Source organism: Amblyraja radiata, chromosome 32 (assembly GCF_010909765.2).
Source record: "Amblyraja radiata isolate CabotCenter1 chromosome 32, sAmbRad1.1.pri, whole genome shotgun sequence".
Classification (NCBI taxonomy): Eukaryota; Metazoa; Chordata; class Chondrichthyes; order Rajiformes; family Rajidae; genus Amblyraja; species Amblyraja radiata.
The window spans coordinates 10904777-10922984 of record NC_045987.1 but is presented as its reverse complement, the minus strand read 5'-3'; the positions used below and the strand labels follow the sequence as shown (position 1 = coordinate 10922984).

General features: G+C 42.1%; 1 protein-coding gene across 4 annotated transcripts in view; it reads right to left on the bottom strand.

The window, feature by feature from the left end:
- Positions 1 to 18208, bottom strand: part of LOC116990845 (LIM/homeobox protein Lhx3-like) — a 113731-nt gene that overhangs the window by 46479 nt on the left and 49044 nt on the right. For 2 of the 4 annotated variants that reach the window (XM_033048899.1, XM_033048900.1), the window contains exon 12: positions 13395 to 17180. The exons of 1 other annotated variant lie outside the window; for it this stretch is intronic. In XM_033048899.1, the coding sequence (XP_032904790.1) occupies positions 16624 to 17180 (557 nt within the window). In that variant the 3' untranslated portion in view covers positions 13395 to 16623. Of the gene's footprint in view, positions 1 to 4519; positions 5156 to 13394; positions 17181 to 18208 lie in introns of those variants that run through there. One more of the 4 variants, XM_033048901.1, reaches the window with a different exon arrangement.

The window sequence follows — 18208 nt, the reverse complement described above, 5'->3', positions numbered from 1 at the left end:
GAAGGTACACAAACATGCTGGAGAAACTCAGCGGGTGCAGCAGCATCTATGGAGCGAAGGAAATAGGCAACGCTTCGGGCCGAAACCCTGATGCTCGTTCAAATATCGAAAGGAGATCCAGTAAAGTTAGTGCTTTCAGCTTCCCATACAGCGTAGGTGAGGGAGAAACCCTGAAGGGTTTCGGCCCGAAACGTTGCCTATTTCCTTCGCTCCATAGATGCTGCTGCACCCGCTGAGTTTCTCCAGCATTTTTGTGTACCTTCGATTTTCCAGCATCTGCAGTTCCTTCTTAAACACTGATAGCTTGATGTGTTTGGACAATTATGCAATCATTCTACCTTTTATAGCACTGGTGTGATACATGCACGATCTGCCTTATCTACGTGTCAGACAAGATGTCAGTGTCATCTTTGCATAACTCACGCTACATGCGGCTAGGTTGAGGTTTATTATTGCCTTGTGTACCGAGGTACCGTGAAAAGCTTTGTTTTGCATGCTATCCAAATCAAACCAGATAATACTATTTAGATACATACGTTCAAGTTAAACTGAAGTGCAAAAGGTGCAAGGTACAGAATGCAGAATATTATTTTCAGCATTCATTGTAGCGTATCATTTCCACAGACTAAGTCCAATGTCCGTATTGGGGTAGAGGTGAATCGGACAGTACTCTAGCTTATGGCAAGAACTGGAAGATATGTTTGAGGTAACTGCGTCAGTTAAACATATCGATCAAATAACAAACTAATGTATGTATGACGAAGGACACTCGGGTGGAGGGAAGAAAAAGAGTCACCTGTGTGGCAAAGCAACAGCAAAGCTTCAATTTCATTCCGCACCTCGTTGGTGTTCTGTACTCACCCACCTATTGTCCCCCGTGTCATGTTATCCTTCTGAACAACACATACATGGTCGGACTAAAGACTCCACTCAGAGACCCGGCCTCAAAAGCTGCCCGCAGTTTTTGACCGATAACACAGTGGCGCTTCCTTCAGAAACCTCCAGGTTTGGCAGAAATTCACCCCAGACTCCCCGTCGTTAAAGCCACAATGTTTTCATCAACAAAAAAAAACACGGGCTTTATTCAGAAACAAATATAAAATGCGGTTGTATTTTGTAAAAGTAAAACGTGTTAAAAAAAAAACCCTCAATGTTTACATTCGAAGTTGCCGGCGCTCAATAAAATCTTAAGTAACCGCCTGATAAATTTTATTGACACTGATCTTTAAAGCCGAGCGGAGCCTTGGGAAATCAAATGCAGCGCTACTGATGTATCTTCTGATGAATTCAAAATCAATGGCCCATTTGTTTGGCTTCTTGGAGTATATCAAACACACTTTGGTGAAAGGTGTGCCGAGCTGCAATGATTATTTCTAACTTTGTAACGCTCCAATAAATATTTTTACGCCCTATTGATCGCTGGCATAAAGGGGTGGTGGCGATGGGGATAAAACTTGGCGTGAGAGTAATGTCTTGAACGAGGCATAACCCCGATCCGCCGGGGTTCAACCATGAAGGGGTGGAGTAGAAGAGAAGGACGCGTAAAGTTGGTCGGTGAGTGTTTAGGAAGTCTAAATCCAACACTGTCGGCTTCTAGAGGTTTATATTAACCTCGACATGCACACACACACACATGCACTAGCACACATGCACACATGCACACACACACACACATGCACAAACACACACACATGCACACGTACACACATGCACACACACACACACACACACACACACACACACACACACACACACACACACACACACACACACACACACACACACACACACACACACACACACACACACACGCACAGACCGGCGCAACTGTGCTATAAAGATAATGGGAGAATAAAGCAAAAATAAAACTACAGATAATGAAAATCCAAAAATAAAACAAATTCCACAAAAAAAACCCAGTCAGCATCCATGGGGAGAATATCGTCAAACCCCTTGACGGAATGTCACCGGCTACAACTTCAACTTTTCTCCGGTTGCTGCCCGAACTGCTGAAAATCTCCAGCATGTTCTGCCTTTATCTTCGTGTTCTAACAGGACAAATGGCTCGGTTCGTTTAACGTCTGACTTTGAACCCCGGTAACTCGTTTGGAGCCGAGACAAATTCCAAATTCAAGAATGGGACATTTCACAAACAAGATTGTTCCATCTTATCCTGGGTGCAGAACGCATCAAAACTCTCACTTGATTTTTTTTAAAGTTATAACATTGGATATAATTTCAAATCGCCCAAATCAGAAGCACGAAAATCTGACCAGTGAAAGGATGAAATTATTTTTTCATGATAACGAGAGTATATTGTTCCCTCGGTACAGTTTGAATCTCACCAAGATTAATCAGCCACACCACCTTTTTAAATCAGTCTGAAGAAGGGCCCGAAACGTTGCCTATTCCCTTCGCTCCATAGATGCTGCTGCACCCGCTGAGTTTCTCCAGCATTTTTGTGTACCACCGTTTTAAACGTTGGTTTGGACTACTAAGTGTAAGAATCGTCACAGTATCGTTCTGTAATTCTCACCCATATACACATCACATATTCTACTGGTTGTGCAAATCACTAAATATCAAGCAATCTAAATTGACATCATGGGCTGCATGGACATCGTGGCCTGAAGGGCCTATTTCTGATCTATGTTCTATGCTCAGAGTGCTGGAGTAACTCGGTCGGTCGAGACATGGATCGGCCACGTTTTTGGACACGACCCTTCTTCAGATTCAAAACGTCGCCTATCCATGTCCTCCTCAGATGCTGCCTGTTCTGCTGAGTTAGTTATTCCAGCACTTTGTGTGTGTTTCTATTTTGTAAACAGGCATCTGCAGTTCCTTAGTGTCTCAGAATACCAGCGACAACTTCCTCCTAAATAAATAATACTGCAGCGAGGGGAACGGTGGAGGAGACGCAATGTAGAAATAAAGGCTGTAAGGGACCGGGAGAGAAGTTACAGGCTCAACATTTTTTTTTTAATCGGTGGTCTGGGTTACCTATAAAAAACGTTTACATAATGTTAGGAACCGTGCGATTAAACACGGCGAAGGCGGTGCAGACGATACAGTCTGCCTGCGGATAAGGTATAATTGCCGATCGAGCAATTTCTGAAAACGACCCTATTTTATTTCTCCTCAACTTGAGTTCCACATTGGACACCAATGACCGCTGCCTCCCACTACCCACACAAAAAAAAAATCATATTCCCTGAGGTAGACAAAAGTGCTGGAGAAACTCAGCGGGTGAGGCAGCATCTATGGAGCGAAGGAAATAGGCAACGTTCCGTTGCCTATTTCCTTCGCTCCATAGATACTGCCTCACCCGCTGAGTTTCTCCAGCACTTTTGTCTACCTTCGATTTTCCAGCATCTGCAGTTCCTTCTTAAACATCATATTCCCGGACACGGGCCTCCCCCTCGGGTCTTCACTGGGCCAAGTCAGGAGAGAATTTGGGAACACGCTCTAAAGTCCTAATTACACCTCACGCCCATTCCCAGCCGACCCACTCCTCCCACACACGCGCAACACATGCGGGTTATAATTGAATGGGACGGGCTGTAGCGTCTGTGGGAGGCTGGAAACTCTGCAGACCAGCAGATATCTGTGGCATCGAAACCTCACCTGACAGGGGCTGGGATACACTCACTTCAACTCCATTCGGGGTTTCGGGGTAGAAGCAGTGGGGTTGGAGTGAGGAGGAGGAGGAGGAGGAGGAGGAGGGGGGTGGTGGGGTGGCACGAAACTGGTGAGTCGTGCTGTTCGAGGTTACAGAATAATACTACTCTGATAATACGCTGTCTCTCCCAACGGCGAACAATGAATGATGCCCCAGTATTGACAGGCCAGACCAGACACGCGCTCTACATCTGTTGATAGAATTTCCTAACAATGAGCCTCATTGCATATTCATAACGTGTACCGCTTGCCAGCGAGCAGAGGGTGGTTAAAGTTACAATTTATCTTTCAAAAATAAAATGGTTAATACAATCCACTCATTGCTTCAAAACCTTAAGAATGTCGCTCGAAAACAGCCCGAGTGTTGATTCGTACAAAATGTGCAGCATATTAAATAGCCTCTCACATTACATTATTCGTTACACATTCATTATAAGTATTAACTGGGACAGCAGAAGGTTTTAATATTGGCTTGTTAAATCATAATGGGATTCGGACGTTGCATGCAAGACTGTCAAACTGTTGCAAACGCATTTAAAATGCTTCCTTGTTCACCTTGTCTTGAATATCTTAAACTTTTGACTGAAATATCGGGGCGTGTTTTGTTGTTTTAGCCCAGGGCCGTTGGAGCCGGCGGCTCAAACGAAGCAACCGCCGAATTATTTGTCGTCTTGAGAAAGGGATGCGCGGGTTTATGTGAAGGTGTGTGCGGTGGCAAGGAGGACCCTGTTCTCTTTTTTTAAATTTCACAGAGGGAGCCGTGTAATTTAGCCGCTGTCTGAAATGCACATTTTAATATCATTAAATTCAAGCTGAGATAGCAATTTGGAATATCGCTTACCTGCACTGCCGTTTAAACGTGGGCGATCTGTGGATTTCGTGCAGCTTGTGGGTCCAGGGTGCTCCAGCAGCATTTTATTTCGAGTTTCGACGGAAATTTTCTTCATAAATAATATCTTAAGTGTATGACTGGGAGAAGTGGCGGGTTGGAGTGTGTAATCCCTCCTGGGTAACCGCGGCAGCGAGTCGCAGCCGAAGCTACTGGTGTCTGTGAGAGAACGAATAGTGGATTCCTATGATCAGCTGACCCCGCAAATCGCCTCTGGGAGGTTCACTCTTTAGCATAACAAATGCCGCTGCAAATTGTCCTCTCCTCGGGCTGACAGGAAGGGGGGTCGCAGTGACTGGTGTGTTCACCCGTGTCGCCAAATACATAGCCAGGCACGTGTCGGTGTGTTTTTTACACAATGGGACGGTGCAGAGAGACAGCCTCCTTTCGCGTAGTCTTTATTCCAACACAATGCCGTTCCTCTCATGAAATTATCCTCCTCAACGATAGGTTGTAGACTTAATTATTAAAGACATATAATTCACATTTTTATCCTTGGATATTGGTATCTGCATCCGTGTAATAACTCTCTCCTCGCGGCACTGAAGGGGTACAGATATTTACACTGATATACAAGATACTGCTGGAAGCTTGAGCAAAACACAAAGTGCTGAGTTACTCTAGCAATTTGTGATATTTTTTATACACAAAAATAGTACATAGAAACATATACCGAGATACACATAAATACACGGTTCACAAAAATGCTGGAGAAACTCAGCGGGTGCAGCAGCATCTATGGATAGCCCCATAGATGCTGCTGCACCCGCTGAGTTTCTCCAGCATTTTTGTGTACCTTCGATTTTCCAGCATCTGCAGTTCCTTCTTATACACATAAATGCACAGACACGGAGATGACAATATTTGATAAATGATAACTGGGCGCCAGCCTCGAGAATTGGGTTGAATTTATTTTTAGAATAAAGTTTCTAGTTCTTAAACTGTGGGACGAATGTAGACTCTGTTGTCATTTTAATGTAGCGATTAAAATAAAATTCCAAAATAAGTGTTAACTTTCAAATGGATTTTAGACAAGTATATGACGAGCAAGAATTGTAACCTGTCCCACTTAGGAAACCTGAACGGAAACCTCTGGAGACGTTGCGCCCCACCCAAGGTTTCCGTGCGGTTCCCGGAGGTTGCAGGTGGTTGCCGGAGGTTGAAGGTAGCGGAAGCAGGTAGGGAGACTGACAAAAACCTCCGGGAACCGCACGGAAACCTTGGGTAGGGCACAAAGTCTCCAGAGGTTTCCGTTCAGGTTTCCTAAGTGGGACAGGTTACAATTCTTGCTCGTCATAAAGACCAGAGTTCATCAAATACTCAGCTGGTCGATCAGTAGCTGGGTGGGTGGGATTAATAGTGTTCGACACTTTTCTCAGAACGGGACGGTAAGCAACCTGAACACGACAAATGTTATGTTGGGACATGAATGTGTTCGCACTGTGTATGTACATTAACTAAGTGCCCTCGGGTTTCAGATGCTGGTTCGGTTGAAACAAATGGCGTTCGTTGGTACACCCTGTTACCGTCTCCGCCTTATTCAGGCAATCAATCTCAAAAAGGGTCGCGACCCGAAGCGTCACGTGTCCACCAATGCTGCCCGACTCGCTGAGTTACTTCAGCACCTTGTATCATCACTTGTTTGTTGTTAGTTTTTGTTCCCCTGTAGGATGGACGCTGAAATAATGCTCGTTAGACACATCATCAAATGTATAGTTAAAGGTAGACAAACAGCGTGGCTCTTCGGGTGGTTGTGAGGGGGAAGAGGCCGGAGCCCAGAATTACCAATTCCTCTGTCTTATATTTCTATCTTCCTACTGCCATCGACATATTTCAATGGCAAGTATTCTTAAGATATTGGCCATTTTTCGTTTAAATGCGAAGTGCAAACATGCTTTTAAAGCGATGCAAAAATTCCCTCACTTTAAATATAGTCTTTCCATACATTTGTGAGGGGGGTGGGGCGAGGGTGTTATTACTGAACCAATCGACATATATTCGAGGGACCATCTGTTTATTGCGAGAGTGTCAGTGAAGGCCAGCCAGTCGTGTTATGTGGTCAACCATTTAACTTCCTTTCATAGAAACATTAATACAGCCCGTTTGACATTAAGGTAACCAGTAACAATAGGCAATAGGTGCAGGAGTAGGCCATTCGGCCCTTCGAGCCAGCACCGCCATTCAATGTGATCATGGCTGATCATCCCCAATCAGTACCCTGTTCCTGCCTTCTCCCCATATCTCCTGACTCCGCTATCTTTAAGAGCCCTATCTAGCTCTCTCTTGAAATTATCCAGAGAACCGGCCTCCAGGCAGAGAATTCCACAGACTCACAACTCTCTGTGTGAAAAAAGTGTTTTCTCATCTCCGTTCTAAATGGCTTACCCCTTATTCTTACACAGTGGCCCCTGGTTCTGGACTCCCCCAACATCGGGAACATGTTTCCTGCCTCTCGTGTCCAAACCCTTAATAATCTTATATGTTTCAACAAGATATCCTCTCATCCTTCTAAACACCAGAGTATACAAGCCCAGCCCCTCCATTCTTTCAGCATATGACAGTCCCGCCATCCTGGGAATTAACCTTGTAAACCTACGCTGCACTCCCTCAATAGCAATAATGCCCTTCCTCAAATCCGCGGACCAAAACTGCACACAATACTCATTTGCAAATTAAATATATTTAAAGGCAATTGGGTTTAAACGTAGTCGGGACCGTGGTACAGGTATGACAAGAAATGTGTGGCTTCGCACACTAGAGCGATGTGTTTAAGTAGCTGCGAAGTTAGGCCAACACCTGCAGCTCCAGCCTCACATGCCATAAAGTGAAGCACTGTTAACCTGTAATCTAGTATCTCATGTTCCTTGTTTCTATACCGACGTCAATGCGAGTTATCACAGCAGATTATCAAAGCAATGTAGCTCTAAACGTCGTTATTCCCGCAATATTCCATCCAAAAATTGCTAATCTTTCCCTGTATGTTCTCATCCACATAATTGATGTAGATGACAAACAGTAACGGGCCCAGCACCGAACCCTGAGGCACACCCTAGTCACAGGCATCCAGTCTAAGAAGCACCATTCCACCATTACCCTCTGCTTCCTTCCATGGAGCCAATTTACTATCATTCAACTATCTCTCCTTGGATCCCATGCGATCTAACCTTCCAGAGCAGCCTACCATGCAGAACCTTGTCGAACGCCTTACTGAAGTCCATGTACACAACATCTACAGCTCTGCTTTTATCAACCTTTTTGGTCTTCAAAAAAAACAGTCAGATTTGTGAGTCACGACCTCCCACGTACAAAAGCATGCTGACTATCCCTAATCAGTCCTTGCCCATCCAAATGCCTGTATCTACCCCCCAGAATACTCTCTAGTAACTTTCCAACTACAGATGTTAACCTCACTGGCCTGTAGTTCCCAATATTTTCCTTGCCGCCCTTCTTGAAAGAAGTACATTTGCCACCCTCCAGTCTTCCAACACCTCTCCACTATTTAAGGACCACTCGTAAATTTCAACCTGGACTTCTGCAATTTCCTCTCTAGTTTCCCACAATGTCCTCGGATATCAGACCAGGCAGCGTTAAACTCCCAGCTTGATGTTGTTGTTTTAATTCACAAAGACAACAGAGGAACGGTTCCATTTATCGCGACCATGTCATTCATTTCAATGCGAGCATGGAAATAGATCGTAAAGTTTCCTCAATTATTAATGCAGGACTCCTTAAAATTCCATTCGACGCAAGCTAGGTTTTGAGCTAACATTAATAATAATTTAAAACCCACCGCTACAAAAAAACACACACCTTACGTTGTCGACAAATGTACAGCAAGCACGAGTGGTGACGAAATGCGTTGAAAATACGGTGGAAAAAAAACTATCTTCTGGAGGAGACACAAGAAACTGCAGATGCTGGAGTATTGAGCAAAAAACAAAGTGCTGGAGGAACTCAGTGGGTCAGTCTGACGAAAGGTTCCAACCGGAAACGTCGTCTGTCCATTCCCTCCACAGATGCTGACTGACCCACTGAGTTCTTCCAGCAATCTGTGTAGTGCTGAAGTTCCAACATCCAACATAGCCGGAGGAACTCAGCGGGTCAGGCAGCATCTGAGGGGGGAATGGACAGACGACGTTTGGTGCCGGGACCCCTCTGGCTTGTTTATTGTTAATGAAGATTCCCACATCTGCATTCCAATCACGTTTCAATCACAAGGATCTCACTCATTTCCCACTGCCCGACGTATGGAGAGGGCAGGCCCGGCCAGTACTTAACACGCTTCACTTACCCTGAATATTTTTCACTTATTTAATTTAGAACAATCATATCGGTTTACGTTAAAATAGCCTTAACCAAACCACTGAAAATCAAAAATGCTTTTGGAAGGGGAAAGCTTGCAGAATCCAAGAAAGTATTTGCTACATGAACTCGAGATTATATCCATGGTGTCCTCTATGCAGATGGTGACGGGGCCAGTTCATCTATTCAGCCATTAGACTCGCCATTGGCATAGCCCCCGGCGACGAGTTTCCAAAACGTTCTTAAATGATGAATACGGATCTGCAAATGTATTAGTAAGCTGGAATCGTTGGTTGGTGTGGACTCAGTGGGCCGAAGGGCCTGTTTCTGCGCTATATCTCTAAACTAAACTAAACTAAACTAAACGAAACCGAACACCCAACCCCAACATTGAGATACCGGGGGATATGCCAATTACCCGACCAGTCAGTTGTGAGTCGAGCGGCAGGACAGATTAAATGACTCTGGCCCCGACACTAGCTGCAGGTAGTGGGGATCAGAATCATCGCGGATGTTTAGCGAATCCGAAGGTAGATATTTTGAGCTTCTTCCAGGTATTTGAGAAGCAGCTGCTAAATAAAGCCGACTCGTTCGACTGGACAGAAATAATGCAAGAAAAAGAGCAAAGGTCATCAATGCTACTTTTTAATTTCAAAATGCAACGTATAAACAAAATAAAATATCCCTTCCCTTGTTTGAGGGGAGTCGCCACTGGACTCTGCCCCTCAATGTCCAGCAGCGAAAGGACCCTGGAACTACAGGCTAGCAAGCAGTCAGTGAAAGAGCGGTTGATGGCGATAGAAATCTTACTGGAAAGTACAAGTAGACGGCTCTTTAGATGGTGGTAGATATGGAATATTGATGTCCTAAAACGCTTCCAGACACATATATTTAGCTCCCTCACACAATAGACAATGGAAGTGGAAAAAAAAAGTCGTAGAACACAAAGTGTTGGAGTAACTCAGCGGGCCAGGCCACATGTGGTTCGAACATAGGTTGTTCTTAATTTCCGTCGAACAAGGTGACTTGTAAACTGGACATGGGGCATAAAACAGTGCAGCACAGGAACATACCCTTCAGCCCACAATGTCCAAGCCATGCATAATGCAAGTTAGAAGGATCTTGACCTGAAACGTCTCTCCAGAGATGCTACCTGCCCTGCTGAGTTACACCAACATTTTGTGTCTATCTAAACTTTAAGTAATTTCATCTTTCTGCACGTGATCCATACCCCTCCATATCCATGTATCTATCCAGAAGCCTCTTAAATGTATAGCTATTTTCAATTGTATGATACCGATAGCAATTTATAATTTGAATCGATAAAATTTGGGATAAATCAAAATTCTCTTTAGTTTAGACACAATACATGGATTTTGCACCTTTTCCAGTCGGTGTTGTGATCTGGACTCAGGCTTATGTTATTTGCGCGCATTACACTTGTTCCCAACATTGGACAAGGCGCCGATAGAATAATTCAACTACGTAATCTTTGCGGGTCTGTATTTCACTGTGGCGAAGAGATGGCCAAGGGCTAAAGGCGTGGGTGGCTCCGGGGGACAGCGGGCTCTGGTCGGCTGACATCCGATACTTGGAGACGCAAGGAACTGCAGATGCTGCAACATTGAGCAAAACGCAAGGCGCTGGAATAACTCAGCGAGGCAGTCAGGGCCCTTCTTCAGACTGATCTCTTCGTGGACTTTGCTTTCATTCTCCGGATACGGAAGGGGCTGAGACGTTCACTTTAGATTCAGTGTTGGAGAATATGTTTAGTATCAGATATATAGCTGCGGACATGAACGTGTAATGTCCCTGTCCCACTTAGGAAACATGAGCAGAAACCCCTGGAGACTTTGCGCCCCACCCGGAGGTTGCAGGTGGTTGCCGGAGGTTGTAGGTAGTGGAAGCAGGTATGGAGACTGACAAAAACCTCCAGGAACTGCACGGAAACCTTGGGTGGGGCACAAAGTCCCCAGAGGTTTCCGTTCAGGTTTCCTAAGTAGGACATGGGGCATAGCCAACGGTGTTTAAAGATGGGTGTATGTGAATCTCTGTGGAGTATGCATGAGTGTCAGCAGCAGTTCGTGATTAGGCCACCAGCATAATCCTGGACAAGTCGCACCCTGGCCATCATTCCTTCTCCCATCGGGCAAAATGTATAGAAGTGTGAAAACGCACACGTTATTCCCTTTATCATAGCTTAATTATAATCAATATATGGTCTTTCTGCTGACGGGTTAGCACGCAACAAAAACGTTTCACTGTGCTTCCGATCACCTGACAATAAACTAAACTCAAAGTCAAACACATAACACAACGTATATTAATCTCAAAACTTCCTTACACTTAGTGACTGAGCCTCCAGGTCTTCTTGGACAATTTCAAAGATTCACTATCATGAGGCTGGCTGATGAAATTGTATCTTATCAGTCCTGAATGGCTAACCCCAAATTGAAGACAGTGACCCCTCGTTTTAGACACACCAGCCATGGGAGTTATTATTTCTTCATCTATGCTGTACAACAGCAATGGATTAATGTATGTTTTCAGTAGGAAACAAGGAAACAGAACCAATAACGTCCACGCAGACCCATAAATAACAGAGCTAATCCCACTTCCCAAATCCTGTCAGATTATATATTATTATTTGGATCTGCCTCTCACATCCATTCATAGCTGCTCCTCATTCAGTGATGAAAATGTTCTTACACTTCCCTAGAATTGTTTCTACTAATCAGCTTAAGTCTATGGTCCGTTGTTATTGTCATCTACTATGAGATGTACATCATTTGTGTTTACCATGTCTAAGCCATCCATCATTGTATACATCTTAATTACATCACCCTCAGTCCCCTTTGTTATATAGAAAACAAACCTCCATCTGAAGTTTCTCTTTATAACTATAATTCTTAATTATGGAGTTTCCTTGCCAATCATACCTGCACCCTCCTCGTTCAGGCTTTCAAGTACAATGGGGGTGATGAAGTCACCATATCGAGTTGGCATCAGACCAAGAAGATAGTAAATAAAAAGATCTATTTCACCGGATTGAGATAAACTCTGCAGAATGTTGTTTATACGAAGCTTTAATGGGAGGAAGGAGAAACCTCACCACTAATCCTAGGAAAGAGTGATGATATGGACAGTATTCCTGCCAAAATCACATGCCTCTCTGAAAATAATGAACCATTTCAGATAACTGGTTAGTCACAAAATAAAATGGCACGAATCAAATGCTTCCTGAAATCTTTCCATCCCGCTCAAGAATAATCGTCAATTCAGCCAGCATATTCTCAGCAGGCAACATGGAGACATAGCAATGAAATAAAAGAGTAGGTGCAGAATTAACCTGAGGCTGAAAAGTCAAAGAAAAAAAATAGCTGCCCTCTCCAGTGCAAATAACTCATCAATGTTTAAATCACTCCATCATATTTTTAAAACAAAGATATAAGGATGAGGGGTGTTCCAGAACATTTTGGGCCATGAGATTACAGATCATGTTGGTGCATAATTCTGCTGCACTTGATGACCCACAGCCACACATAGACACTGCCTTTTGTGCTGCCAGATCAGTCCTGAACATATACCCAGTGCAGGGTGAGGTCACAGAACACAATGGACCATGTCCTCAGCATGCTCTACAAGGATTTGTAATGGTGACTCCGAATAATACAATCAAGAACAGTGCACAACAATGGTTAAAGATATTCCCTTTTGGTTCAGTCAACACATCATAGTCAGATGGCTAATGTTCAGCAGTGCAACTATTGTTGGGCATTGAATCCCAGTCTACAGTTTATGCCCTCCCTGATCTCAATGCTTCACTGTTATGTAGTGGGATTACTGCTTCCTTGGATGATGGTTGTAAATCAGCTATCTTGACCCATGTCACATTGGGTCTGGAGTTAATGACAAAAATTGCCAGGACTGCTTCCTTCTGCCTGCATACAACAGTTGTCACAGCGGCTGGGTCTGCCCTGCCTGTGGAATGGGATGTATTCAGGGTTTGGGATGGAAGAGTCTGGGACATTGGCTATGTTAAGCTGTAGCTTGACCAGTACTGGGTCAATTCTCCTGGTTCGACGACCATCCCTCAATAGTCATGATAAGCACATTGCCTTGTCATACTCCAATTATATTCGCAAATCTAAACTGGTTACAGGTTGCACTGTCTCATCAGTCTTTTTGTTATGACAATGAGTACAAAGTGTTAACGAGTTGGTAAAATTTGGCCAATATTCAAGTGGCAAGCAAGTCTTGTTCACTTGTGAAAGAGTTCATGCATGTTTAGTCTTTAGGCAGATGGAGATGCAATAAACGGGATGCTGCATGGCTCAAGGCATGTCATGGCCTTAATCTTTTACCTGTAGCAAGAACAAACTGCCACTCACTGCTTATTATGTGGGGCGGATACCTGGAAATGATTATTGCGCCTGAAATGCCCAACTTGCAGATTATAAACCAAAATCAAGAATTTCACAAGCTCCTCACAACTTTCAATAAAGACTGTTCAAAGGCATACAAGTTTATTGCAGGATAATTTATTTCAAACAGGATTAAGCGTCCTTGAATTTTTTTTTAAACAGTACAAAATAGTGTACATTTGATCCTAATGAAAATATATGGCATTGACTGACATTTTATATCATGAAGGAACAATTCAGTAAACTGAAAAACCAAGGCAGCTATGAACAAAATAAATAAATTAAACCAGACATCAATTATATTTAAGTAACATTTTGAAAGTGATGGCAGCTTGCTGAATGAACAAATGGCACTCAATCTATTCAAAAACTGAAGCCGACAAATACTGAATGGAATTTTCTTCCCCATCATGCAACGGAATCTTAAATTTCAAGCTGGGAATGGAATGTTATTTCACCAATTAATACTGTAGGTAATGCTACTGAACATTAGTGGGACTTTTCAAATGTTTTAAAGCACAGTTAGGTCTCTAAAAAAAAAAATGATGCTGTTGTGTTGCTGAGGAATGGGATGTTGTGAAACCAAATACAAGGCAATTGGACACTTCAAAGTTGGACAGGCAGACAGTGTTACAATTCAACATAAACATTTCCCTTTTCTGTCTGTAGACATACAGGAGTTTGGTCTTAATACATGTTTTCGATAGCTCAGAGCAAAAGTCTGGAAATGAAACAAAAAAGGAGCAAGATACTTGGAGTGAAATATCAAAGACATCAGGTTTATTTGTGGCACAAGATGAATTAAGAGCTCATCCGCAACAAATATGCTGAGAGAACATCATGGGAATGTACCTTGACTCCAAATTCATAATTTATCAATTGCATTGGTAGAATATTTAATATGTCTTTATAACCTTTCAAGATCAGGTTATTCCTTCTGCCAAAAATATTTTAAAAGACTGAACTAACAGTAATCATTCTATTCACAGGAAAACATCTAATATTACTAAACAAAGATCATTTTCAAATAGAGGTTAAACAAATTGGACATTTTGTCTGAATGAATGGTCCTTGGGCAGTGAAATAAGATTAGCAAGATAGTGGAGAGTCAATAGGAGTGCATCTGATGTCAGAGGAAATATTTCTGCATGCTTAAAAATAATTAGGCCTAATAATATGCAAATCCTGTCTGCCAAAGGAACCTTGATTTCTTGTGGACCGTATATTTCAAATAACCACTATGTTTCACATCTTTGTGTTAAAATTAATAAGTAAGACTGCCACTAGCAAGGCATCAAATCTTTGCCCACAAAAGCATAAGCCAACCCATTAGGTTGATTTAAAAAAAAAAAACTTAACTTATCCTTTAATTTTATTACTCATTAACTTTAAACAAGGCCCTGTTTTAATTAAGTTACATAATAATATTTGACAGTGTAGGAGATCTTTACACTTGCCTTTTAGTGTTATAACGGTATTTTATATGCTAGAGGTAGATATGGAATCCTCATTATCCCTGAGCTCTACGTTCCAGTCCCACTACCCATCATTAAAAAGTACACTAATTTAGAGAGTGGCAGTGATAGGATGGTGGGATTGAGCTTTGAGTTTGTGGGTATCGATTTAGATAACGAGATCTCCGGACTAAGAGAATAAATTGCCTTTCTGCAGTTAGCTCTGTAGTAGATTGTCAGGGATAGTTTTAGCAGGAAGGTTGGCAGGGTGACCTGGAATAATTGGGAGTGATCTTGAGTTTGAAGTAGTTTGGCACACCAAGGCATTGGTATTTCATATGTTAAGAACAAGCTCAGGCCAATAGTTGGCTAACGTAATATTCATTGTTTAAGCAATTAGAACTAATTATTTCCCTATTATTGAGAACTAACACCTACCCCCTAAGAAACGCATAGGCCCTGACCAGATCTTCCCTGAACAAAATGTGCAGCGAGGGAGATCCATGACCACATTTCTGGAGGTTTTGTGTGGATATCGGGATATTGTCTTAGAATAAATACAATATTGTGGCAGGTGTGGGTGTGTTTGTTAGATTTAGGACAACTCAGAATCATTGGGGGCAGCTTTTCTTGAGAAGAACAAAAATGTTGTCACCTCGAGGAAATCGTCAAGCACACAATATAGACTCCTGTTCTTGTGGGCGGGTCTCCAACTGCTGTCAGCTCTTTTTATTTTTTATTCATTTTTTCCCCTCACTGTCCCAGTTTTTCTAAACATCATGCTGGTGGGTTTGCTCATTAATCTTGCAGATGAGCTACTAAAAAATTTAGAACAGGAGGCTTTTCTGAAAGCAAAAATATAAGCACTAGGTCTCACCAGGGCACTCTACCTTAAAATTGGTATAGCTACAACGGTTAAAATAAGGTCAAATTGACTTTCATTCAGGCTTTTTTTTTTTAAAGTATCATTATTTTATCATTGAAAAAATACATTTTCCAAAAATATACTATTTTCACTGACTGGGCAAGGAATCTGATGAAAAACAGAAAATAAATTGGAGAACATTTCTGGCTGGTGTTGCCACATAGCAAGCGCTGCACACCCTGATGCCTAAACCAACACAATTATTAAATAAATGAAATGACTTTATTCAGTTTGGTAAACTTAAATATCATCTCAAATTAGAATTGGAGGCGTAGGATCAGAGGATATTTCAATTAATTAGTTTGGTAGAAGATGTTAGGAGGTCCTCCACGAGACTGATAAACTAGTTAAATTATTGGTCCAGCAACATACACTGGGGAGTTAGTGTGTCTTCGCAAATCCCACTGGGGTAGTTAAAACTGCAGAAGCATCAGATCAAGAATACAACCTCATGCTCCAATCATAAAATAGATCAATAAATGTCCAAATTCTCTCTGCAGCTTTTTCAATTCTGTTCAACTTAAAGGGAAAATAAAAAGAGTAGATGGAAGAAAAAGAGGGAAAACTTCAAGAAAACTTAAAAAGACACAGGTTCATATCATGCAACATATCCCAACTCCTCATCCAATGATGAATAGCACATTTGCTAATTTCAAAACATCATACCAGAATCAGCAATCAGAAATGAGCAGCGCAGGGATGATGTGTGGGCATGATTGTAAATTCCTCCAAAAAGGCACACAAACAACTTAAGTACTTATCATGCTGCCTAAAAGTGATTGAGTTTCTCAAAGATACTCACAATTAAGTCACGCCTTAGACCTAAACATCATTGTCCAGACTGATATTCATAACAAATGGTGGTGTGATCTGGAGATAACAAATATTCTCACCAGAACAGCTACCTATTCAAAACAGATGAGCCATTCATTATCCAGGAATTACATTGTTTTAAACACAAGGACGGGTATATTTGGTTTTCCACCTTTTGGACCTCATTTGGAAATAGAAGTACATGATCATGAGGAAAAAACTGGAAGCTGCATACAACAGGATACAAAGGCTCATGTCCATCCTGGAAAAGCCTACACCAAGAAATGAAATATGTTTCACTTCTTTTCTATAGCTGTCTAGCTCCTGTCTTTCCATGTTTTGGTCCAGCAGATCAGTCCTTTCTCGCTTCACCAAGGCACCATTTCTTGAGTTTTGGTCTATGTTCTGGGCATCGATATTCGGCTCCTTTTGGTTATGCATCAACTGGGGTGGCCCTTTTTCTTTACCTTTCTTTCCATTATCTTTGACAACTTCATTGACTGCCTTGTGGATTTGAGACTCATATCCACTATATTTATAAGAAATATTGTCCACACTGTAATGTGATTTCAAAAATCTCAGAACCTCCTCCTCCTTCCAGGTATGGAGACCTTTGATTTCTTCATGACATACAGGACAGCCATCAGCAGTTGGCCATGCCACTTTAGGGAACATTGGATCCTCACTTGGAGCACCTAAAGCAGCAAAAAACAAGTTAGATAACACTGGAAGATTAACACAGATTGTTATGGAAGTAAACAAGAGTACATTTAAGATTTAAAATGTAAGAGTAAATTTAAGATCAACCTCAAATTACTGGGTGCTAACACATAAGGTGCCCTGTTTTTGGTCCCAGCAAACAGATGTAATCACAAAGGCAGAGCACTGATCAAAATGTTACCTATCCATTTTCTCCATAAATGCTGCATGATCCACTCAGTTACTTCAGTACTTTTTTGTTGTTTTTTTTTGTGGGTCAATGCAAATTACCAGGGTGCTGTCTGGATTAAGAGGACATTAGCTAAAACGAGATAGGACAAACTTGGATTATTTTCTCTGGAGTGGAGGCCAAGAGGTGACCTGATAGCAGTACATAAAATAATGAGAGACATATATAAGTTAGACAGCCAGAATAATTTTCCCAGAGTGGAAATGCCAAGTACTTGAGGACATTGCTTTATAGTGAAAGATTAAAGGAGAAGTGCATGGGCAATTCTTTTTATATACACAGATAATGGTGAGTACCTGGAAGGTACTGCTGGGGTCGTTGTGGAGGCGGATACGACAGTGGCCTTCAATCTTGCACAGAATAGAGATACATGGGTCTTGTGCAAGCAGACGTTATTAGTTTAACTTCGCACCATACCCAGCACAGACATCATGGGCCAAAGGACCCGTTTCTGTGCCATACCGTTCTGTTCTGAGATTATTCTATATTAATTTAACGTTTATGCCAGATTCAAGGTATATTTTATGTCATTATATTTTATATGCAGCTGGGCTGTGAGAATTCTTCTGCCAGTGGAATTCACCCCAAAAAATTGTAAATCTACAACCTATGAAGGTGTAAATTAATTTTCATTTAGAGAAAACTGAAGCCCTCTCTTGCATTGCAAAATAACAGCATTGTTGAGAATAATTAACGAGGGGAATTGTCCAGTACATATTATTAAAAGCATTTAATGCCCAAGCTATATCATGACAATGTCATATTTTCCACGTT